Source organism: Chiroxiphia lanceolata, chromosome 4, assembly GCF_009829145.1.
Source record: "Chiroxiphia lanceolata isolate bChiLan1 chromosome 4, bChiLan1.pri, whole genome shotgun sequence".
Classification (NCBI taxonomy): Eukaryota; Metazoa; Chordata; class Aves; order Passeriformes; family Pipridae; genus Chiroxiphia; species Chiroxiphia lanceolata.
In genome coordinates this window covers 6,784,018-6,809,204 of record NC_045640.1, presented here as the reverse complement: position 1 = coordinate 6,809,204, position 25,187 = coordinate 6,784,018, and the positions used below count along the sequence as shown (strand labels likewise).

At 49.5% G+C, this 25,187-nt stretch overlaps 1 protein-coding gene across 1 annotated transcript; it reads left to right on the top strand.

Moving 5' to 3' along the window:
• Positions 1-193: 193 nt before the first annotated feature.
• Positions 194-25,187, top strand: ATOH8 (atonal bHLH transcription factor 8). The gene is made up of 3 exons (XM_032686624.1): positions 194-619; positions 14,912-15,103; positions 23,533-25,187. The coding sequence occupies exons 1-3, from the start codon at positions 194-196 to the stop codon at positions 23,536-23,538; spliced, it is 624 nt and encodes a 207-aa protein (XP_032542515.1). The 3' UTR covers positions 23,539-25,187.

Below are 25,187 nucleotides of genomic sequence, written 5' to 3'. Positions count from 1 at the left end.
GGCGGGCGGGCGCACGTTCGCTCGGAGAGGACGGACGGACAGACAGACAGACAGAGGGAGCCGTCCCGCCGGGGCTGCGCTGCCCGCCGCGACCGGGCGGGCTCCGATGGGCGGCAGCGGGGCGGCGGCAGCAGCAGCAGCACCGGGAGCAGCGCAGCGGCGGAGCGGCCGCGGCTGAGCAGCGCCCCGCGCCATGCGGAGCGCGCCGCTGGCCGAGGGCGAGCCCTGGCCGCGCCTCTGCCCCGCCGAGCTCGGGGGGCTGCGGCGGCTGCGGCGCAAGCACGGAGGCTGCAAAAGTTTCCGCGTGGAGCTCAAAGTGCTGAGCGGGAGGCGGACGGCGCTCCGCGCACCCCCCGCGCCGCCCCCCGCCGCCGCCGCCCCGCAGCCCGCCTGGGAGCCGCGCAGCGCCCCGCTCGGCCCCGCCGCCGCCAACAGCAGCGCCTTCCCCGCCGCCCCGCCGCCGCCGCCCGCCGCTTCCCCGCGCCCGCGGCCGGGCGAGGCGTCCGGCGTCTCGCCGGAGATCAAAGCGCTGCAGCAGACGCGGCGGCTGCTGGCCAACGCCCGGGAGAGGACCCGCGTCCACACCATCAGCGCCGCCTTCGAGGCGCTGCGGAAGCAGGTACCTGCCGCCGCCCCGGGAGCCGCCGCCCGCCTGCGGGGGGCTCCGGGCATCGCTTCGCCAAACCCACCCCCCGCGTTGTGCCGCGCGTCGGGGGCTGGTGGGTGCGCAGGGCGCGGGGGAGCGCCCGCGCTGCCGGGGGCCGGGGGAGGTGAAGGGCAGGAGCCGCCTGACAGGAGGGGAAGTCGGTTCAAAATGCCTGGAAGTACCAACCCTAGAACTGTGCTAACGCTCAAGATAAATAAATAAGGGCTTTTAATTTGCTTGCAGTTAGAAAGTTTTGGACTTCTTTTTTATTTATTTTTTTTTTCCCCCGGAGAGGGAATGGTGTGGAGGGGGAAGAAATAAAACAAACCCGAGAAATCCCTCCAAGTGAGAACAGAGTGTGGAGAGAGGCACTTGGCCAAGCTGCGAGCTGGGGTGATGCTCTTGTAGCAAGAGCACGTGTACTTGCTAGTTGTCTGGCTGCGGTGAGCTGCCCCAAAGGAATCACTGGGAATTTGGGCAGCACCATGTTCTTGCTGACTTCAGTGCAGGGTGCCTGACCCCTCAGGGCGCTTGGGGTTCCTGCAGCAGCCTCTGAAGCTTTCCATGTGCCCTGTCTGCCAGGGATAGCCAAGTTGAGTTGTAGTCCTCTGCCAGTTAGTTTCCCGTGGGTTTTACCGTAGTGTGTGTTTGAAGCGTGTGCAGTGCTGGGTTTGCCTGGTGAGAGGACTTGAAAATCCTCATGGTTGTTTGTGAAGCATAATAGACGGGTTCTCACTGTCAGGGTGGAGCTTTTGAAAGGTAAATGATGTTTTGGACTAAATCCTTCTATCATCTCCCTGAGATGAGGAGAGATCCAGAGAAGCCACAAGGTTCTTGCATCTTCTGCACAAGGATAAATTAGTACTCTGGCCCCAGTACTCAGCCCTCACTGTGTGTAGGCACTGTGTAACAGCTCACTGATAGACAAAGATGTGCTGTCACACTCTGCAAGCCCAGCTGTTCTGGCTGTTCTGCCTTTCTGGTCAATGCTGATGGGACTGTTCCAGGTGTGTGGAGAGGACGAGATGCACAGGGCTTGGAGGGCTGTGAACTGCAGATGAGTCTGATTGTGAGAGATGCTGAGCGCTGCCTCTCCCAGGATGGTCCCTCCAGCCTGGTGGGAGCAGCATGCTCTGCTTGCAGGGGGGGTCATACACCCAGGCTTTTCACTACCATCTTTCAAACATTACTAATCCAAGCTATTCTGCAAGTGTGCTCACTTTGGGACTCAATGCTCTTTCCTGCTTAGCGGAGCTCTGCTTGTTCCTAACTCCATCATGCTGCCTGCAGCCCTTCTCAATGACTGCTGTGTGCTGAGTAGCTGCACCCCAAGATTTAATCCTTCCCTGTCATCTGCTTCTGTGAACAGGCTTCCAGCCCTGACCTCAATAGAAGCGCAGGCTGAGACTTGGGGCTGTATGTCAGGAGGGAATCACTGATGAGCATCTAAACTAAAACATTTTTGATCACCGCGCAGGGTGGGATCTGACAGCTCCTGTCATAAATCCCAGTAATCCAGTGTGTGCTGGATGCTGTCCCCCAGTGCTGAGAGGCTGCCCCTTGTACATGCAGACTCCAGACTTGATATATTTTGTTTCTATAACCTGCTTCCATATTTCGGTTGTTTGGCAACTGTCTGTAACACGCTTGGAAGTGTCAGTCTAATTCTCCATGGACAGACATCTACACCACCAAAACCACAAGGGGAAGTAGCACTGATTTCCCAAATCACTGGCAATCTTGTTCTAGGCTGAGCCTCAAGCAGGAGTCAGGCAGGCAACAAATTAAAGCTGCGCTCTTTTGGGAAATGGGCAACTCTTGAAAAGCCTCAGATTCCTGGCCTTGGCCCTGTCTCCATAAATCATTTCAGCTGTGGACTCAGCTGGGAGTCCAAAGAGCCTGGAGAACAAGTTGCTGTCCTCTCTTCCCATGAAAGCTGGTCTCTAGGGTCAGCACGGGAACATACTGGCAGAGCTGTATTCACTCTGCAAAGAGAAAGAAATCATTCTCTGGGAAATATTTGCTGCGAGGTTTTCCTAGCAGTTTGCTGAGGGGTGGGCTGGCTGTCCCGACCATCATTGGATGACATTTGTATTCATTTCTTGTGGGGCTGCCAGCGGCGTGCCTGGTGCTGTACGTGACATCAGGTGACAGTCAGCTTCATTGCACTTACGCACGGCGCTGCCTTGTCACTCAAGTCATTCACACCGGGGTCGGAGGAGAGGTTTTTGAGGAGCGATTCAGATCAGAAGACAGTACGTTGCTCTTTGTCTCATCCTGGTCAGCGGGTCGGGAAGTAGGGGCAGGGAGATGCGCTGGCAGAGGCACACACAGCAGGGAGGCTTTCTCTTGCCTCAGGTCAGCACTGTCTTTCCACATCCCTGAAGCAATCCCTGTGCACTGTCTGCCACAGGCCTCGGTTTGCTTCTTGTTCCTTGGTTAGTCCTCCGTCCCCTCCTTGTCATCACATATCAGGCTCTTAAGCAGCTGGGAGGCCTTTCCTGAGGCACTGAAACTGATACCTCCCTGCAGACAGGCAGGCGAGGAGCAGGGGAGAGTACCGCGCTTGCACACAGCCAGCCCCCGCCCCACACTCTTCCTTTGGGAAGGGCTCAGGTGCTGGATGTGGAGCTGCTGGAAGCAGGAGCCCTGTTCAACCACTGATACCCAGCACCCACACAGGTGTCATCCCTTTCCCTGTCGTGTTTGGATGTACAGGGCTGGAGATACCCATCCTCACTGGCATGCGTGAGATAAAACCCTATTGCTTGTAGGATCAGACCACAGCCAAGCTGTAGGGAGCCTGTCCATGCTTGGTGAGGAGGAGGAAGGGGAAGTCATGCCTCTGTGCAGGACACTCTCCCTGTCTCAGCAGCCCACCCCAGGGCAGGCGACTGGCACTCAGCGTGCCGGGCAGATGGGCTGACAGCGGCGTCCCTGCGCTCCGCAGCTGTGTACATATGGCACACATGTTTTGGCTTGTGTCGACTAACTCTCCAGATGGCAGGAAGGGGTGTGGAGTTTTTTTTTTTCTTCCAGTTCTTGGTGGAGGAAGAGCCAAACACAGTTGTTTCACACAAGGGGAGGCTAATCCAGCTATGTCTCTGAGCACTTAGCTGAGGGCAGGGCCCCCTCAGAGGTGGGAGGTAGGCAGGCAGCTGCCAGCTCTGGGAAGCTGCCTGCTGCTGTGAGGCGTGTCATTGCCATTGTGTTCACCCCTTGGTGTCACAGCCACCAGGAACAAGGTTCTCTCCCTCTCTCTGTATTGAACTGCTGCCTTCACCATAGGGCCATAGCACTGAAGTGGGGCTGAAGAGCAGATGCTCCTGAGATAACATCTCCTTCTCCCTGGTCTTGGCACTTGTGATCTTCAGCTACTCAGTCTGGAAAAGATTTTCCCACTCTCAGTCCCCCAAGCATCGTTTGTCCAAGTGATGATCCTTCCACTGACAGCAGACTCCTGAGGGTCACAGTGTAGTTCCCCCTGGAAAACACTGACCTGCTGTGAAACACTTTGAGATGGTGGAGATATTTCTGCTATCCTTGGCTGCCCTTCTACTGCTGCCTTTCTGGTGTCCGTTCCTGGTTCTGCTTCTTCCTCGTGACTGGGCAGCTCCTCTCTGGAGCACTGGTCTGCCCTTGAATGCCCTGGCAGGTCCTGGTCAGTGGATTCCTACACTGCTGCTGCAGGACCCTCCATAAGTGACATAATGGGTTGTCACTTCCATCCTTTTTCTCTCCGTCTCCCTGCCGTTGTGGGTGGTCAGTGAACCCAAACATTTCTGATGAGTCATAGTGCCAAGTTTGCAAGAACCTGAGGGCATCTCCTCCTCCATGTGAAGACTCCTACCAGTCCTTGTGCTGGTGGATATTCAGATTTGTGAAGCAGTGCAACCATTTGGAGGAGACAAGATGTGACAACAACATTGCATATCTTCAGAGCAACTGCTCTCCACGCCAAGCAATGCTGGCTCCTTTTTTTTTTTATTGTCTGCAAATTCCTATTGGCAGCAAGAGTCTCATACTCCAGCAAATCCCAAGACTGGACTATCTCAACATCTGTTGCAGCATGGACTTAGCCACCAGGTTTGCTCCTGGGGGACTTGGCTGGAAGGAGATAGTGCTTTTCACCATGAGACTGCGTGGGCAGCCAAGCAAACCAGCTCCCACCAGTATGTTGCACTTGCAGGAGTTGGGATCGAGCTCCTCAGCTGTGCTGACAGACCCTAAGGTGGCAGCAAACTCTCCGTCGATGGACAGAGACAACCACAGCAGCCTTCCTGATCTGGAGCCTGCCTGGGCTTGCACATCTGGTTTCTCTCTGGAGCACTGCTGTCCAGCTCCTCCTCGAGAAAGCGATGCATCAAGCCACAGCGAGCTGGAGTCTGCGCTGGGAGCAAATGTGTCCACAGGCATTTATTTTCCCTTGAAGTATATTGGCATTTTTCTAAATCTTTTCATCACTGCATTACCAGGACACTCTGTGCCTCAGCAGCTGACAGCCTCGCTCTCTGCACTCATGTGGGCTCTGGAGATACTTTAGAGTTTTATAGGGTTTTTTAGCTGCTGGAATGGAGGTTTTTTTCCCCCCACTAGTATCCTTTCACTTTTTGCTGCCGGCATGCACGTGGCTGCTGTGGTTTGTTGTTAAGTCAGTGCAGAAAAGCCCCTGCTTGCTCCTGTTGGGAGCATGGTGGGACATCAGGAGCAGCAGTCTCAAGGCCACACAGGAGGAGGTTACATGGCTGTGGGGTGGCATGTGGGCAAGCTGTCTGCAGGGCTTTGAAGGACAAGCCAGGCACTAAATGGAGGCAGGACCCATGACTTGAGCAGTCCTTAGCCACAAGCCAGAGGAGGCTGAAGCTATTCTGGGCATGTGTCATTACGTGCTCGCCCTCTTTGTATGTCATCCCAAAAGCAGCCGTGGTTTGTCACCTCTGCAGGCGCGACACTGCATGTGACCAGTGTCTCTGGCGTGTCCTTTCTGTGTGGTGAGGAGGCTTAGAGCTTTCCTCCATCACCTGCTGACATCTCCCTACCCTATTTCCAGTGATTCATCCCTCTGTGATCCCACAAGCAGGAAACCCCAAGATGCTTTAAAACCCAGCTCCTGAAGACAAACCACCCATTGAGCTCTGGGGGCAACAGCTGGGTGGGAAGAGATGGTTGGAGAGATGCTGCTGGACTTCAGGAGAGCTGGAACATCTTCCAGACATCATGTACAACACCACTGCTGTGTGTTGTCATTGAACAGCACAGTGTTAACCGGAGTATCTCGGTGGTTACAGCCCATCCCGAGTGACGCTGATGGATATTTAGAGCCCAGCTGGGGCAGAGTGGGGTGGCACTGTGGTTTAACAGCTAAAGAAGATGGCAAAATACTGGCCTGAAGCAACAAAAGAGGACAGAAAATAAGGGAGAAACCAGACAAAAGGACAAAAATCTTGAAAACAATGCCTGTGTGTCACCAAGAACAGGGCTTTTCTGCTTTCTTGGCTGCTGTCTGGCTGATTTTATCTTTTGCTACAAATCCCACTCCTGTCGGGAGGTATTTGCTCTGCCTGCTGCAGCCACCCTAAGTTAACCTTTATGTTTTCTTATGGCTCCCGCTGAAATTGGAAGAAAGAGTCTGCTTTTCTCTGTCAAGCTTTGAATCCAGCCTCTGCTCCCTACCTTAATCCACTCTCAAATTCCTCTCCGGACTACAGTGGGGAGATGGGACACTTTACAGTACCGTGCAGCAGAGCCCCCCAGGCTCTTTGTTCCCATCCTACATCTCTTTTGGTCCCTGCCGTGTGCATTCCCAAAGTGATATATCCCATCCTGGTCCCAGTTTGCACTGTCCCCTGTGCCATGCAGGGATGCAAGCAGAGGGAGGGTTATGCTCATTGCAGCTGCTCATGGCAGCTCCTGGGTCTAAGCAGTGATAGCAAAGGAGTGGAAAACCCCGTGGTGTCCAGCAGTGGGTGGTGACTGAAGAGTCACCAAGGCCAAGCTGAGGCTGTGGCAATGCCATTATCTCTGGTAGAGCTTAGTCTCCTATTTGCCAGGGGAATCGGATTCATTAGACCTTAAAGATGGAGATGGCCATTACAAAACGGTCACCCAAAAAAGTGTTTCCCCACTATAGTGCTTGAGGGTAGCCCCTTTCAGAGGAGATTTTCTGTGCCTTGTGGCCCTGGGATTTCTCCTGTGATACCCAGTAGTCCTCTTCGTAGTTACTATTTTGGGCAGTGGTTCAAAGAGCCTACAGTAAGGTAAGAGCTTTGCTGCAGCCCAGCATTTTGATATTTTTCATACTGAGAGTGTTTGTTGTATGCCCTGAGGATGTGCAGGAGGCGTTGGGGTAGCAAAATGGGGATAATGCGGGAGGACTGTCCAAAACGGAGTGGAGCCAGGCCTGGGGCAGCGTTAACCAGACTGCCATTTGGAAGAGATTCCCGGGGTGAACTCACCCAGCACCACACCTAGGTTTTGTTTGGAGGAAGCCAATTCATTCGCTCCAAGGAGTGAACTCATGTTTTTGCAATGTGAGTGATGGGGGAGCCAGGAGCTGGGAGGGAACCGGGAGCTGGGTTATTTGGCAGCGTGCACCCACCCAAGAGGCAAAGGCACCTCGTTCAGGACTAGTGCTCCTGCCTGAGCGATGCTGCTTTTGTTCTCCTTGGCATTTTTCAGCTGGGTTTGGGCCCTGGGTGGGAACTTCTCTCCCTGTGGTGGGACAGGGATGGGGCTTCCTTTCAAACTGCAATGATTGCTGTGCTAGCACGGGGCTGCCCCTTCCCCACCACCGCAGTCTGGTGGCAGAGAAACAAAAGCCTCCCTCACCCATGGTATGGAATAGCTGCCCCTTGTTGGCTGGAATAGAGCTCTGTGGAGCATCTGACACTGTGACACCCACAGATGGTCAAGGGAGGTGATTCTTCCCCTCTACTCTGCCTTGGTGAGACCCCACCTGCTGTGCTGCTTCCAGCTCTGGGGCCCTCAGCACAGGAAAGGCATGGACCTGTTGGAGTGAGTCCAGAGGAGGTCACAAAGATGATCAGAGGGATGGCTGAGAAAACCATCTGGTTGAAGATGGCCCTGCTCATTGCAGGGGGATTGTATTAGCTTACCTTTAAAGGTCCTTTGCAAACCCAAACTATTTTATGACTCTTATGGGGCCCTTCTCCAAAAGCACTCCCCTGAGAACCATGCCATATATCCACAAAGCAGAATCTGTCCTTGCTTGTTCCAACCCACACCGTGCTGCCGCAAAGGTCCAGTTCAGTGTAGTGAGTACCAGTGGCATGGAGGAGCCACTGCTGGAAGCTAGCTGCTGCTGTGCTGTGGGCAGGAGGAGGGGTATTTGGGAACCAGGTCTGAAGGGGTCTGGCAGGACTGTGAAAGGACATCCTGGGAATGCTTGCAGGCTTTTCCATCATACATCTGTACATTAAATCATCATTGTCCTACCTGGGATGTTAGAAGGACTCAGGGCATGTAGCTGTTGAGAGCAAGGTAAGGAAGCCAAGTTCCTTGCTGGTGAATCTGAACACACCAACCAGACCATCAAACAATGAGTCCTGTGAGAAGCAGGAGGACCCATATGTGTTCACTTTACCACAAAATTGGGTGGAAAGAAAAAGGGTGGCTCCGAACCCTTCCCAAACACACTCCGCAATGTAACACGTCTTGAAAACAGGCAAGGCCTTCATCTTCTGGGTGAGGCCTTCTTACTCCTAGAAGTAGAATGATTTGAGTTGGATGGGACCTTAAAGATCATCGCGTTCCAGCCCCCTACCATGGGCAGGGACACCTTCCACTAGACCAGGTTGCTCAAAGTTCCATCCAACCTGGCCTTGGACACTTGCAGGGATGAGGTACCCACACATCTGCAGTAGCACTGCAGACATCAGCCCTGGAGATACTTCAGGATCATGAAAGAGAGGCTTCCCCTGTGCTCAGGACCGACAAGCAGGGAACACTGGCAATCCTGCTGCCCCAACCTGCCACCATTCCCCCAAGGTGTCTTAACTCTAAGAAACATCTGACTCACCCAGGGGTGGAAAGAGTGATGTACAAAAGCCAGAACTATTAAGTACTGGACATTTGTATGAACCTTCTGGAAATATTTTTGGCAGGAGCCGCAGCACAAACAATGAGACAGCGCCGCTGGGCTGCGTGTTCGGATGCAGGGGAGAGGCAGCCAAGTGCTCTCCTGGGGGAGGGGAGGGAGGGAGGCCTGATGTGTTTTAACTCCCAGCATAAAAATAAACCCGATCAGTTAGCAGACAGGTAGGTTCAGCAGCTTCTTATGGCATGTTGAGGAACTAGCTGTCGGGGCAGCTTAGCCATCGCAAACATGGGTGTTTCTCTGCTGTGGAGCCACCCTGTCTTCCCCGCTGTGCCCAGGGGACCCAATTCTGTCCTGCATGACCTTTGTGTGGAGGGGATCTGTGCATGTCTGTGCTGCTAAGTCACGATTCAAGCATAATACCAGAGAGGTCTGGACCCCCAGCACTCGACACTCTTCTTTATTCCAGTGTCTTTATGCAGTGTAAAAGCAGACTTGGTTTTACAGATGTTATCTGCACAGGTCCAGAATGTGTTTACAGAAATCGTATCGTATTGATAAAGACAGAGCTGCCTGGCAGAAGGCTCAATGATGTGAACTTGCTTAATGCTCCTGAAGTCCATGGGATGCTCGTGGTTGTTCCCCACAGACCCACCATGGTGAACATACCCTTCACCCTCATGTTTCAGGGGTACCCACTCACACATCTGTTTCTCCAGTTGTTCCTCAGCCTCATCTCACTGTCTCCTCTCCTGTGCCCTGGGTCAGAATCAGTGCCCATCCCATGTCTTCAGTGGATGTCAGTGACCCTTTGGGGAGCTGCAGCAGATCCCTGCCTCTCTGGAGAGGGCTGGCTGCAGGCCGAGCACTGCTCTGGTCAAGTGCACGGCAGACTTCCCACAGACTTCAAAGGGAGCATCCTTGGTTTTCCAAGGGCGCTGCCTCTGAATCTCAGACGTCAAGGATGGAAGAGACCTGTTAGGTCACATCCCGTTCTATCTTCCTGCCAAAGAAGGGCTCTTCTGCACAGGAATATGTCTCAGGAGCATTCCTCTTGCCTTGCTTCAACTCCTGCCAGCCTCAGGGTCACTGATAAGACCCAGGAGACTCTGCAGAGCCCTTTGCAGACACAACTAAGAAACATACTCTGAGTGAAGGTCTGGTTCCTGCTGGTCCCAGCCCACTCCATGCTGATCTCCCACAGCCCAGGATGGTGCCAGTATCCTTTCTAGCCTTTCTGCCTTTCTAGAAGACAACTGCATTCCTTTGAATCAGTGTGAAATTTCAGTTGCAGTTCCTTCCTAATTCCTTTTAATCACTGCAAATATTGCAGGCAAGAGGGTGAGCTGTGCTGCTGCTCGGGAGATATCAGTGAGGTCAGATAAGGGAAATATTTTCGTTAACTGCACAGGAACTTGAGCTTTGCCCTGGTTCCCCCTGGCTCTGAACAGACCTGCTCAGCTACCATCTTTGGAGCTGTCCCACCAAAGTTCCAAAATCTGTTCAGTTCAGGCATGAGGAACAAGAAAGTGACGGAAGGGCTTGGTGCTTGCCAGGAGTGTGACAGATACCTGCTTGTGTTACCACCTGCCCAAGATCTGTGTAGTGGAGACTCCATGGAAGCTGGGAGGGTTACAGCTGCAAGGCCACACCAGTGTCAGGCATTTTCCCATTTCTAAGACACGTTCTCTGTTTTAAGGTGGATTTTGAAGATTTCTTGGCATCCAGGTGTGTCATTGACAACCTTTTCTCCAATCTGTGCAAATCCGTCCCCTCCTTCCTGCTGACTTTGTGTTAAAGAAGAGATAATGCCAAAGTCACACACACACACACACTTGGGGAAGCTTTGACTCTGGATCTGAACTAAGTGGCTCATTCCTCTCTTAATTTCCCATGTTTAATTCAAAAGGAAACATTAAAATGGCAGGAGCTGAGCCAAGACAGGGAGGGTTCCTATAAAATAGTTTTTCTAACACTGTTACCATGGCAAAAAATCTCTTATCTTTTAATGTTGGTGCCCCGCACCCATCACAGCAGTATCTGAGCTGCTCAAGGTGAACCTCTTCCCATGGACGTATGGGGCAGCTCCAGCTTGGACTCTGCTGCAGTGGTGTGGGAAAAATGTTGTGTAATCCCAGTTGAGGGTTTTGTCAGCTGTGTTAGCGCTGAGATCCTCCTTGCCATTTGTAGCAAACATATCCTACAAAAAAAACCAGATTGGTTTTTATTTTGTTTCTTTTTTTCTTTTTTAAAAAAAAAAAAAAACCAAAACACAAAAGAAAGAGCAAAACAGATGAGGAAAAAAGACATTAGTCTGCCTTCTTGTGTTGTAACTGGACAGCGTCTGTGCATCAGCCTCAAGGATTTCGTGGTTCTATTTTACTTCCACTCGATTTAACTTCCTTCTTGCTCTAATTCTGAAATTACTCCCACATTGCACCGAATCCTTCTATTTTAGTTTCCATCTTGCTTTGTTCTTTCTTGATGCTGTTTGATCTGGGCACTCTGCTGTTCTTGTTACATTGGCGTCGAAAGACTTGGGTGTTTCTGCTGCTCAAAGCTCTTGCTTTCAAAATAACTCAGCTCATTGCATCTGGGGACCAGGTACTATGGTCTGAAGGCAAGTACCACTGGTGGGTGCATAATGCTGGCAAAGAAGTAAAGGCAGGGATTGAGAGAGAGGTTTTGTCAGACCAAAAGGGGATCTCTATGCCACCAGACTCCAGCCATTTCTGGCTACCCCTCTGATTCCCTCTGGAGTGATGGGAACAACACTTAGCCTTGCCTTTTCCTTGACTGGCAGTTTTGCAGAGGGGCTTACAGGGTGTATGTCAAATCCCATGGCACACACGGTGCCAATTCCAGCAGAAGAGGCATGGAAGTGGCTCCATCCCTTTTGAGTTGGTGTTACCAGCAGAGAAGTCTCTGCTCTGTGCAGCTGAGGTCAGTGCAGCAGGGACACAGGGTATTCCCATAGGATACATAGATTCTCTACAATGCCCCTGCCCATTAAAGGGGGGACTTTGGACTAGGTGAACTTGAAAGGTCCCTCCCAACCCAAGCTATTCCATGATTCCATGTCTTCTCAGGGGTATCAGTAGTAGATGGTGTGTATGGCACCGCACTACAAGACATTGAGGTGCTGGAGCATGTCCAGAGAAGGACAGCAGAGCTGGGGAAGGTCTGGAGCACAAGTCTGATGAGAAGCAGCTGAGGGTGCTGGGGATGTTTAGCCTGGACAAAAGGAGGCTCAGGGGAGACCTTATTGCTCTCCACAACTATCTGAAAGAAGGTTGTAGCCAGGTGGAGGTGATTCTCTTCTCCCCAGTAAGAAGTGATAGGACAAGAGGAAATGACCTCAAATTGTTCCAGGGGAGGTTTAGATTGGAGATTAGAAAAATTTCTTCACTAAAAGGGTATTCAAGCATTGGAACAGGCTGCCCAGGGAAGTGGTGGAGTCACCATCCCTGAAAGTGTTCCGAAAACATGTAGATGTGCTTAGGGACACAGTTTAGTGGTGGGCTTGGCCATGCTGGGTTAATGGTTGGACTCAATGTTCTTAGAGGTCTTTTCCAACCCAAATGATTCTATGTATCATGCAAGACAAATGACCCAAAGGGTCAACAGCACTAAAATTCATGTGCTCATGGATATGGGTGATCCAGCCAATTGGTTTGGATTTCTGTAAGTCCTGTGGCAGAGGTCTTCCCTAGAAACGTTTGAAGAAACTGAGCAGCTTGGACAGGAGTGTGGATTAGTGATGAGTGTACAGGGAGGGAGTGGTGGGTAGGGAAAAAGGGCCAGTTCCTGCAGGGAGGGATGTCCCGAGCAGACAAACTAGGGCCTGACCCTGTGCTTAACTCTGCTTTCAGCAGGGAGTTGGGCTGGAGACCTGAAAGGTCCCACCACCTGAAATTGTGACTGTGCAAGCTGTGCTGAACCTTATGACTTGGAGTGATTGGGTAATAATATGGTACATGAAATAAATACAGTGCAGATAAAGTGAAGTGATGCTTACAGGAAAAACCATACCAGAGTCCACACGTGAAATGATAGACCCTGAGCTGGCCATTATCTCAGAGAAGGGAGACCTCAGGGTTTCTGTATATGATTCAATGGAAGTCCCAAGTCAGTGTCTGGTAGCACTCACAAATCAAGTCAAGAGCTGGTAAAAAAAGGAATATTTAACAGAACATTTAAAGGAATATTTAACATAAGCATCTGTTAGATAGATGCACCCACAACATGAATACTTTGTGTTGTTCTGATCCTCTCAGCTCCAGAGGGACTAGGAAAAGTTCAGGGAAGAGCAGCAAGGGTCATGAAAGATACGGGATGGCTTCCATACAACTGTCTGCTAAGGAGGATTGATCTTTTCCTTCTGGAAAAGAGGATGAAGAGATGCTGGAGGACTGAAAATATGTGTCACATGAATAAAAATCTGTTGTCCTCTTTTCTAATACAGGAACTAGGGAACCTCAAGGGAAGACAGTAGGAGCCAAGTTCAAAACAAGCAAAAGGAGGAAAAATTTATGTAGACCGGGAAGAAAACTTTGCAAAAGGATGTTGTGGCTGCTCAAAATCGACAGGAGTTCAGCTTATCAGGCCAAATTAATGGAGAGAAAAGATCTGTCATGGGCTACTAAATACAGGGATGGCACATCTATATGAGGTTGTGGAGGTGATGGTAGTTGGAGCCTGGGCTGTTCTGCTCCTCCTTTGGAATCTGCGTATGGTCACTGTGGAGTTTGTGGAGGGGGTGAACCCATCTTACTTTATGTAAAATCAGGGACATCACTCCAGGGATGATCCCATGCTTGTGTCCCTGTGGAGAAAAGAGAGGCTGAGGCATGAGCATGGCAAGAAGCATTAAAAAAATCTTCAACCCTGAGTGTGACACTCCAGAGGGATGAGGAGGATGGAGACTGGTACGGAGGCAGATGGCTGGTGGACATTGAGGCATTCCCATGATTGATGTAGTATGAAAACTTAGACTCATGGGTGGTCAGACAACCTGAGGGGCCAGGATGGATTTCAGATAAATGCCTGGCTCCAGTTTCCCGTAAGCAATAGACTCTTGTGCACGAAGCGCTGAATGACTTTTAGCAATTTTGCAAACTAGAAAATGGGGTCTCAAGTCTATCACACTCAGAAGAACTAACCTAAATGATTTAATAGATTCTCTGCAATGCCTCTGCCTGGTTCAGGGGGGAGTTTGGACTAGGTGAACTTGAAAGGTCCCTCCCAACCCAAGCTATTCCATGATTCCATGTCTTTTCAGGGGTATCAGTAGTAGATGGTGTGTATGGCACCGCACTACAAGACAGTGAGGTGCTGGAGCATGTCCAGAGAAGGACAATGGAGCTGGGGAAGGGTCTGGGTGTTAAACACATAACATGTTAAAGTTACATGCCCAAAATTGAGTGTAGATGAAGTTTTTTGCTGGATCGCGATGGAAAAGCAATCAACCCTTCTGCAGCAGGAACCATACACTGTTCGGTTATTTAGACACATCCTGTTTAGTTTGAATTGTCTGAATGTTTCACATTGCACTAGAAATCCTTAAGGGTGAAGGAAATAAATTGTGTAAGATACATCCAGGGCCCTGAACCAGGCTCCGGTTTGGTCTCTTTTGAGGGGGTGAGATACCATGATAGGATGTTTAAGCAGGTAGGAATTGCTGCCTCCAGGTCTTGCTCCTCAGCAACATCATGTTTTTGCATGGGCTGGAAGACACAATCGATACTGTTTGAGCACAAAGAACATCAGGTTGTGATATAGTTGCTCATACTTCCTTATTGCCTTATTCTGCAAGACCTGTGATGACACGGGAGCTACTTGTGGGGAGTGAGTAATTCAAGACGAGTTACTGGGTGGCATGGGGGCTGCAGGTTTCTGAGAGAAACAGGGCCTCCAAGAACTGAACAGCAGGCAGACATCCCAGGCCGTATCCTGCCATCACATTTTAAGCAGAACTGCCCCGCTGAAATCAAGAGGCTTCGTGCTGCTTTCATCCCCATGGAGATCAACGGGGGAGTTCTTCTTAAAAACCTGTTGGGACCATATGGCATTTTTATCGCTAGAGTTTCTATTTATGTTAAAAACTGCTAAGAAAATAACTTCCAGTTGTTTTGCCATGCTTCAAGCAAGATATTTTGTTTATATGGCCTAATTTTTAATTATTTCTTTTTCCCTGTTACCCTTTCTAGGTTCCCTGCTATTCTTATGGTCAAAAGTTGTCCAAACTGGCCATCTTGAGAATAGCCTGTAACTATATCCTTTCCCTGGCCAGACTAGCAGACCTGGATTACAGCGCTGACCACAGTAACATGAGCTTCTCTGAATGCGTGGAGCAGTGCACTAGGACCTTACAAGCAGAAGGAAGATCTAAAAAAAGGAAGGTATGTTACAGCCTCCCCCCCTCACCCCCTAAATAACAGTAAAAGTTACAAAAGGGAGAAAAAAAGCCAAAAAAAAAAAAAATATCCAAAGTGGTTTCCTTCCTTTACCAACCTCGTGAAATTTTCCTGATTTTTTTTTTTTTTTTTATCCCTTGCCTTTCTCTCTTGCTTTTTCTCCTCTATCTGTCTGATCTTGTAATAACCACATTCCTTCCTAATCAAAAGCTTTTCTCTCCTCCCCGTCCTCTGCGCCGGGCTCTTCCCCTCGTTAGTCGCCTATCGTGTGTTTCAACACGAGCGTGATCCTATTAAGAGTCATCTTGGGACTGTTACTTGTTAAACCAAACCAACCTTGAGTCGCCTTTTGGAGCCCATAAAACACGGTCGCCCGCCTGTGTTTTCTGTTTTGTTTAATCTAACACTTATCTCTGAGAAAAATCGCCCGACAACAAAAAAAAAGGTAGCTAATGGAGACATTGTATGTATAAACACATTAGTAAGATGTATGACCTGAAGGACATGTGGGTATCTTGAGGAAACAACGTTAAATCTAATTACGCCTTGCATTCCTTTAGGTTACTTAACACTGAACCAATTAGGTGAAATCATCGTCAAGCGGCGGGAGGAGGAAGCGGAGCGTTCTGCCAGTTTTCCTCTCAGAGAGTGACATGGGTGAATTAAAGGAGTGATTGATGTCTTTGTTCAGGCTTTTATGACAAAAAGAGTTTTGTAAACTTGAATTGAACTTCCCCCTGCTTTCTGGGCTTGCTTGTCAGGCGGGATAATAAATCAGTGGGATTTTAATGGATGAATGGGCAGCTAAGCCGGGGAGCAGGCTCCTTCCCCGGTGTCGTTAAGATCTGCCTGTGATCCGGGCAGGTTTCCTCACTTTTCCTCCTCTTTAGCCCAACAAATCATCCTGCAGCAATTCAGTTTATAAATAAACACAATAGCACACTCCCTTGTCGCTTCCTCTCGCTGTCACGGGCTGTATTTATGCCCCCGGAGCAGCAGTGCCAGGCAGAGACACAGCACCACTCACCCACAGCCACAGCACTGCCTGGAGCTGGGAGATGTGGGGGGAGCTCCTGGGCACAGCCCGAAATTGGGGTTTCATTGTGAGGTCTGTAGTGCCACAGGCAGTGGTGTCCCAGGAACACTGATATGATGCCACCAATTCCAGGGCAAGGTGAGAGTTGGTTCTTGGGTCTCCAGCGAAGTTGAGATGGGGGAGAACAAAAGCATCATTTTTGGGGCTTGGGCAGATTGCTAGTTGGGGCTTGGGTCCCCTCTCCAGGTCAAGATGGGGGAGAAAAGGGGGATGAGCATCCTTTTTGAGACTTTAGCAGATTGCTAGGTAGGTTTTGGGTCTCCTCCCAGAGCTAAAACGGGGGGAAAGAAGAGGATGAGCATCCTTCATGATGAGCTTCAGCACATTTCTGGGCTGGTATTCAGCCTTTGGGTGCCCGATGGGCTGAGACACATTGTCTTGGCTTATGTAAACCAGTGCAAGCTTAAAGACAGAAAATATGGAGCCAGATTTTAAATGGCTCCAAATCCCAGGGTGTTCACATCTGAGGCTTAGGGCTGGGCCCATCCTTAATTAAAAAAATAAATTAAGAATTAAAGGTCTTCTATTTATGGCGTTTGTTCTCTAAAATTCTCTCCAGAGCAGATGCATGGAGAAAAGCCCTCAGCCCATTGAGAGTGTGTGAACAGTGAAACTCTCACACGGTATCAGCAACAGGCCACCGCCAACCCGCTGAAACAGTGTCACCAGGAGAAAATCTACCTTTTCTCCACGTTCTTGAAGGCCACATGCCCTAACCCTTCTCCAAAAGCCCTGTCTGAAAAGAAAGCAAGGCTATGTACCTGAGGCAGGGTCTTAATGCCAGCTCTGCCTTGCTTTTCTCGCTGGGAATTCTAGCAAATGCATTTCGGCTGGTTTGGAAAGTCCAAGTTTAGGGCAGCCCCAGAGTGTGTAGATTTTCTTGGGATGATATGGTTAATTTTATTTCCAGCAGTATTTGCTCAGGTGATGGCAAGAGCACATTCAGATGATGATGAAGCAAAAACCAGCAGGTACCACTAAATAATTCTGATAATTCCCAGTAGATAGGAGTGGAAATGCAAAGCCTGGGTTGGAAGGACTTGTCTTGCTATCTCCCGTTCTCCTTGAGCCAAGCAAATCAATGGCATCGTGAGCACAAGGGAGGAAAGGACTGTTGTCAGGGGGAAATTACAGATCCGGGATGGCTGTGCAGGGACAATCCAAGCTCTGGATGTCAGGTGGTGTGAAGGGATGTCTCTACTGGGAGGTCTCACGCAGGCAGCTGTATGAGGATACAATGGCTTGGCCCAAAAACACCACGCCCTCATTAATGTTGAAATCGGCACGTTTTTGTAAGCTCTGTGTGTTTTTAATCAGGTCTCTGAAACCACTGCTCACTGAGCAGTTCCTCTGAATTATCGACTTTGGGGTGGTTGTTATTTTGTTGTTGTTGGTTTTTTTTAAGTTTCCTTTTATATTCTCTCTTTAAAAAAATTATAGCAAGCCTGAGCACAGACCTCTGATCCTTGAGCTCCGCGGTTGGGTCCACAACACCCTTATCTCCTGTCATCTCCATTTTATTGTGTCTCTGCCTCTCTCACTCACTCTCTCAGCTCTCTGGTTGCGATGTGCTGTGGCACCGTGAGCTTTTCACACAAAAAAAGTAGCTGGTTGGAGTTTGTTTTGGCAGGCAGGGACTCCAGATGTTGCGTTTGCTGGATTGTACGTTGCCTCTTGCTTTGGTTCGGAGGACGAATTAGACAGTGTCCCTAACGTTGGGTTGTTGTTCAGACTTTGCTGTTGCAATAGGAAATTTACTGAGTAATTTTCTCCCTCCTCTCCTTTCTACTCCATTTTTTTAATTAGAAAGGTTGGCTTTAGCCTTTCAAACTTGACTAGAAAAACAAAAATCCCCTTTTCAGTCCTAACTACAGTTATAAGGTGATTTTAGTTGTTGCAGTTGAGACTTGACTGAGGGTGTTTGGTGATGGGAGATCTCATTTATAAGCAACAAAGGAGGCTTCAAATGCCTTTTTCTTAAAAAAGGAAAAAAGCTGCCTGTGGTGTGAGGGGGTAAATTCTGATGATAGTTTTCATTTTTTCAAGCTGCCTCTTGCTTAGTTTTAGAGTGATCTGGAGTAAGCCTTGCCCTTCACCATGCACCCAAGTCACATCACATTGGAGGTTTGGGTTACAACACCCTCAGCAGAGCCCCAAGTCCTACTGGGGCCACACTGATATCCTGGGAAAAGGGAGGGAGCCGCCTTCAGCTCCATCCAGGAGCATCCTCCAGAAAGGGGTTGGATCAGAAAGGGGAGTCCAAGTTTCCTTATCCCCGATGTACGTGGTTTCTGCACAGATCCTGAGGTCGTCTCAAAACCTCACATGGATTCTGTAATGTTTGGGGTCCAGCTTGCTGCTCGTACAGTCTCTTTCCTCCTGCAGGAAGGCAGTGTTACAGCTCAGGGTCGGGTTAGGGCTGTAGGGTACATGGCCAGGGGCTCTCCCTGGAGACTGGGGTTTGTGGAGGTGCAGAGCTGTGCATTGCAGCCCCCTGGGCCCCCCAGCCCCACAGGATCCGGCCCCAAGGCTATGGGGCAGACCTTACTCCCCCAGCAGGCAGTACAGACACAGCCCTTTGGTCTACCCGGGGCAGGATCCGACCGCCAATAAATACCCTGTACAGCACACCCAGCACTAAAAACCCCAAGCGCCCATCACAAGGTTCATTTTCTCTCCCTTCCCCTCCCCTCTTTGCTCTTGATTAGCCCCCGTGCTAGGCAGCAACATCGCCGCGGCCCTGGGAGCTCAGCCGGAGCAGGGAGGGATGGGTGAGGGATTTTTTTCGCTTCATCCTCCCCCCGTCCCGGCTCTTCTGGCAGTCGCAGACTCCAGATGTTCGGAGCGCGAGCTGGGAAGTCCTGCTGGCGCCACTTGGGGCAGAGGGCAGGGGAAAGGCACGCGAGCTGGAACCCGGAGTACTCAGTCACTGCAGGACTTGGCGCATTCCCCAGCTCGCTGCTGGCACATTCCCCAGCTCTCTCCTGGCCATCTGTTCCAAAAAAACACTTTCAGAACCTCATCATCACTCAGGATACAACACTGCGAGCAGCTGTTAGCGAGGCAGAAGGGGAAAAAAAAAAAAAGAAACACACACACACACATTAAAAAAAAAAAACCAAAACCATGCGAAAGGTCTCTTTGTGAGAGAGGAAACTGGGTTATGAATAACAGGCGAGCAGTTGGAGCTCAATAAAAGTTTTGGGCTGGAATTTAGTTTCTTGTTTTTGTGCCTGTGTGTGTGGATGAGCACAGATGCAAGGAATTAAAAATTAAAAATACGCTTTATAGATATATATATACACACACACACACATATATATGGAGATATATATATATCTTTTCCCAGATAATTAAATGATTTAGAATCGCATGTGGAATGAAAAGCCTCTCTGTTTGTTGCAATATGCTGCACTAAAAGGGCTGACATTATGTATGCAATTATTGCATTATATAAAATAGTTATTGTCGTGTTGTGCCATGCCTTGATGCCACCTTATTGCTACTTTCATAAAAGCAGAGCTCCCGTTGTGGGTAACACTTCTTTCCACTGAAAAAAAATTGACAGGAGGGCGTTCTGCAAGCGTTTTTACTTGCAGGAGTGAATGAGTAAAGGGTTTATATTATGAAAGAGAAATGGTAGTGTCAGGCTTGATTTGTATGGCACTGAAACCATTTTATTGGAGCATATTTTTTCGATAACACTGTATCATGACTTGTGATTTATTTAGACAGAGCCCCGAGATAAAGCCACAGGTCCCACCCCTTGGATGATCCTGGCTGCTGGGGCTTGCTGTTATTGATCATCTGATATTGATTATCAGGACCATTCAGAGCCAGCACAGTACAACCCTGATGATCTTCGTGGCATTTCTTCCTCGCAGCTCCCTGTCCTGTGTGCGGAGGGGGGTCTCATGATGAGGTTTGACCTCCCTTTCCCTGCAGTTTGACTTAGCAGAGGTTCCTCTTTAAAAATAGCTTCATTTCCCTGCTAGGACTTGCCGGCGAGAGCGGGCAGCCAGCCAGTCTGCTTCCCCACGGCCGCCAGCTCCGCGGGCTCCGGGGAGGAGCTGGACCACAGGAGAGCAGCCACCCGCCCCGAGCCGTCTGTCCATCTGCCGCGGGACAGCGGGATGGCAGCATCCCTGGGGGCACGGGGAGGTCCTGGATCTGCCTGGTCATGAGTTACCCCTGCCCCATGCTGGCTGGAGGATTACACACCTAGGGGCCCGCTTAAAAATAAGGTGTTGAGGGGGTAGTGAGATTCATTTGCTTGTTGCTTGGATTTTATATGTCCCTGCAAGCAAAAGTAGCAATTGCAGGTGGGGCGCGGGTGTTAAGGCTCGTGATAAGTTCACCCAAGGATGGACAAGGAGGCAGCAGCAGCTGTGTGCATCCCCAAAGCCACTGCACACCCTTGGGGGGGCTAAGCATCAGTACCCCAAAGAGCAGGGCTGAAAGCTTTTCCTTGCGAAAGGATGTGAGGTGGGACTTCCCTGTTGCATGACAGCACCCCAAAAGCCCCTTTGCTTTAAGGGGTATTGGAGTAGCCATGTCACAGCACACAAAGACTGGGGCCAGGGATTTGCTCCCATGGTGGGAGCAGAGTCCCAGCAAAGGGTCCCTTCCCTTTAAAGCAAGGGTGTTACCAAGAATAGGGTAAGATCCACCCCACAGATATTGGGTAACTACAGCAAAAGGAAAATGTGAGTAGAGGAGACAGGAGAAACCCTGGAACAAAGGCTGACTCAATTCCAGAACTGCTTTGATTTATAGAGATTGAAATGCTCTGGGATGCTGCAAACTCACCAAGGTCATTGGGCCAGTTGTCAAATTCAAGAGCCATGGGAGTTCCGATATTATTAGTTTAGAGCAGACCCACGCTAATAAATCTGTCTTCAGAGCTCCTGGCTAGAGTGGAAAAGGGTGGAGGGGGAAAGAACGGAGCCTGTTCCCACCAAACATAACCCATGGCCAGCACTGGGCAGTGCCTGGGGACAAACGAGTGAGGTGTGCTGAGCATCTCCATCGCGGTGCAGAGGGATCTCTCTATTCCCCTTTGCATTTCCTTCCCCTCAAAGGTACAACAGGACAGCCCTTACCTGCCCTTGGCTGGTTTGTGCATATTCCCTCTTGCCCCCCAGAGACCTCACAGAGGAGAGCTGCCGCTGAGACTTCTCTTCCTAAAACCATCCTGCTTCCCCAAACCCACCAATGCTTTTGATCAGCACCCTGAGCAGGAGGGTAGGGTCTCTCCCAGCAAATGCAGGAGGTTTTAACTGCAATCCCAGGTCCTGTTTGTTCAGGACTTTAAAGGGCACCAGAGGCCTGTGACTCTGGTGGCTTTGGCTTAGGACAGGAGGCTGCTACTGCTGGGTAATTCGTTCCTGCAGTTGAAAAGGTTTTGCTTGCTAAGACTGCTGTTCTAGGCGGGAACAGGGGGGGATTGATCTCTCTACTGTCTTTTAATATTAATGAGAGTGGTCATTGCTTCCCTCCTTTTTCTTCTTTTACATTTTCTTTCCATGTGGGATAAATTAAACAACTGACTTTTCTATTACACATTATTAATATATATTATTTATTGTTGGAAAATAATGTTAGGAGGTTCCCAGCAGAAACATTTGCAATACACAAGGTTCTTTGTCATCCTCCCACCCAAACCTCATTTATTCAAAATCCCAAATACCAATTAAGGCCTTGAATTAGGGCAATAGTTTCTACATCTTCTGCTCTGAGAAGCACTCAGGTAGGGTCATCCAGTCTGCAGAGACACCTCCTTGCTGTTCATAATTGGAATAATGAGCTCTGTTTTCAGATTTGGCACATGCCAGATGTGAAGAGATCATGATTGCTTATGTAGGAGAACAACTGCTGCGGGCTGGAACCGATGGAGTGAGTTTATCCAAGGACTGTTATTCCTGGGATGTGCTGGGATGCAGCTCCATCCTGTCCTCCAGCAGAGCCTCCTCCACCATATCCAGGTGTGCTGACCCCAACTCCAGGAGTTCTGGGGTCCAGCAGACACCAGCATTTATTGCGTGGAGGATGATGTGGGTACTTTCAGTGAAATACTCTTATCAAGGGAAACCCTGATGGTCCTGGGGCAATCCTGTGCTTCCCAGGGTCTGCACTTGGCAGGAGGGGGTGGCAAGGTGGATTTTGGGTTCCCCTGCACCTTAACCTGGTGTGGAGGCTCAGCTGTGGTGGTTGATCTCACAGCAGCTGCCCTAATGATAGTCATAAAATAAATCAAGTAGCAGTATGCTACTAATATTTTGTACCTTAATGTTAAAATATCTAGTGATGGAAAAAGAGAGGCAGTACACAAGCAAAACAGATTGAGGAAAAAAATGTTTTCCAGGCTAACCTTTAAGGAGTTTAACCTTTTAAGACTGTCAGAAAGATGGCTGATCTCTCCAGGAAATTAGTGACCATGTCCAAAGGAAGGGCTCTTAAATGCATTGGCAAAAAGCAAAAAACGGTGGTTGCACTTGGTAAACGGGATCTCATTTCCAAGTTTCTAATTCCTAAGTTACTTAAATGAGGATTTGGGAGCCCACACGATGAAGGCAGTTTGGACAACAGAGATGTGATCTCATGAAATCCTCAGGCCCTGAGGATTTTCCTCATTTTGAACTACGCTAACAATTGTTTGTGGGAAATTCGCAGTGCTTTAATGTGAAAGGGGGTTTAGATGAGGTTTTCCTTGTCTGAAATTGGTTTGAAGTTGAGCATTTTCCAGTGAACCTGGCCATAATATCCTGTAGCCCAGTGCAATTACCCAAGTACATCTGCCATGGGAGTGACTCGCAGGGGATACACAGGCTCATGGGACAGGTTGCAGTTCCACAGGCAGAGCAGCCATGTACACAGAAAAGTATATACAACAGCTAAAATACAGAAATAAAGCCCATTTCCTGCACAAACCCAGCTTGTTGCTTTCTGAGATCAGCTTCTGAAACTGAAAATAGACCAAAAGGCTCCAGGTCTTTTCAAAAGCAGGTGTTTGTCTCACTTCTAAATTATTCTTTTTTTACATCAGAAGTTGGAGCCAACACCTAATTACCGTGTTGTTTTTCCTCCCCAAACCTTCCACATCCCCTATGTCTGCCGGTCCCTCTCCTTTATGCAATCTCTGGCCACCATTGTGGCACCTACAGATGGTTCCTCTGTGAGCCCTGTTCTTAAAAATCACAGATCCATGGCCAACAGTCCCCAAGGATGCTACAGTGTGCGTCAGCGACAGTTGTCCATGCAAGGAGCCGACAGGATACCATGTCTTCCCTCTTCTGATGGTGCATCTTTCTCTTTCCAGGAGTAAAAACCAGGAAGGGAGGATTCAGACGAGCTTCCAGCCAGAGTTACATCTGGTCTTGGCAGAGGTTGCATGATCCAGATGAAGACTGCAAGCAGCTTTTTTGCAGAAACCCCTTTTGGAGATGACGATTGGCCAAGGAACTCTCTTAATCTCTGGAACAGAAAGGAAAAAAGGAAAAGAAAAGAAAAAACAAAGGACAGGGATGCTTCTTATTGTTGTTAAGCCAGCCACCTTTTAGTACGTGCAATTTATTTAGCACTTTTCCCTTCGCTTAACTGGGAAATGTTACCCTCTCAGCTCATGTGTACAGTAATTTTTTGTTGTTGTTGTTGCTGCTGTTGTGCCAAAGATTTGATGGAGCTTCTGCACTGTGTCTGATTTTTGCCTTAATGTTAAATCTTTGAGCCAAAGAAAAGTCAGAGGTGCCATTCAGATCATGGCGAGCAGGCCAGCCAGCTGTCGGTGACAAAGCCCAATTTCTGAACCCTTCTATGAGTTGCCTCTTATTTCTTCTGCCTGCACGTCCCTGCCTGCAGCCCTGGAGCCAGCATTTGGTGTGGGAAAGAGCTGGGACAACACCAAACCGTGCTTCGGCATTCAGGTTTGCTTCTTCCTTTGAGCTACTCTGTAGTTCTGCCTTTTGGGCAATTTCCTGACGTTCCTGCCTGTGTGACACATCCACAGGGTAGAAATACTGACATGAAGTGAGAGCTGAAACAGGAGCTATGAATTTATTTTTTTAATAAAGGAATAAAGTTATAAACAAGCAAAAGCAAAGTGCCATGTAAAGCAAAGAAAAAAAAAAGAAATCATAAGGAAGTTCAGCTAGGCAGAACGAAATGCAGCAAAATGATTCAGACAGCGTTTCAGGTTTGCGAAGTCGTTTTTTTCTGTGGGGTTTTTCAAGTGATCAGAAACCCGTGTAATGCAAAAGCATTTGAATCCTATACTGTACCTTTCACTTCAAATTGAAGTAAAAAGAAAAAAAGAAAAGGTGGAGAAACATTTGCTTGGAGTAAGCAGACTTTATGGGTAATGCAGTTCGTATGCAAGACATCTGCTAATGATGGGGGGACAGAGCTCTGTGTTCAAGGGGGAAAAGTATGGGTTTCCAAACCAAGAAGATTAACATGTTTTGTTTCCCACTCAGGGGGAAATGTTATTTGTGAGGCCACATTCACATCCTGGCTACATCAGCATGAATCAGGTTCCTGGGTGTCTGACTTACTCCAGTGTGGATCTGGCCGGGCATCACCCGGCACTGGGGCGGGCAAGGGGCTGGGATGGGCAAGAATTATTGGGCAGGGGAGGGAATAGTCTCTGTTTGACTGACATGAATATACAAAACTTGAACTCCTCAGTGCTTGCCTATTTGTTTCCCAAGCTGAGCAATTGGCAGGTGAGCACCGAGCTGGGGAGCTGCTATGCAAAACTTGAGCTCACCAGAGCAGGGTCTGGGTCTGGTGTGCCATTCTGCTCACTGCCAAGTCCCCTGGCTCCTGGTGAGCTCGAGATATCTTCTACCTGATTTCTGGGACACATGGAACAGCTGTATCCAAGCCCCCTCCCAGGAGCTCATTATACTGCTTACCCCCCCACTCTCACCGCTGGTCATTATTAGCAGCCCAATAAAAGATATTTTTAGATTGTCA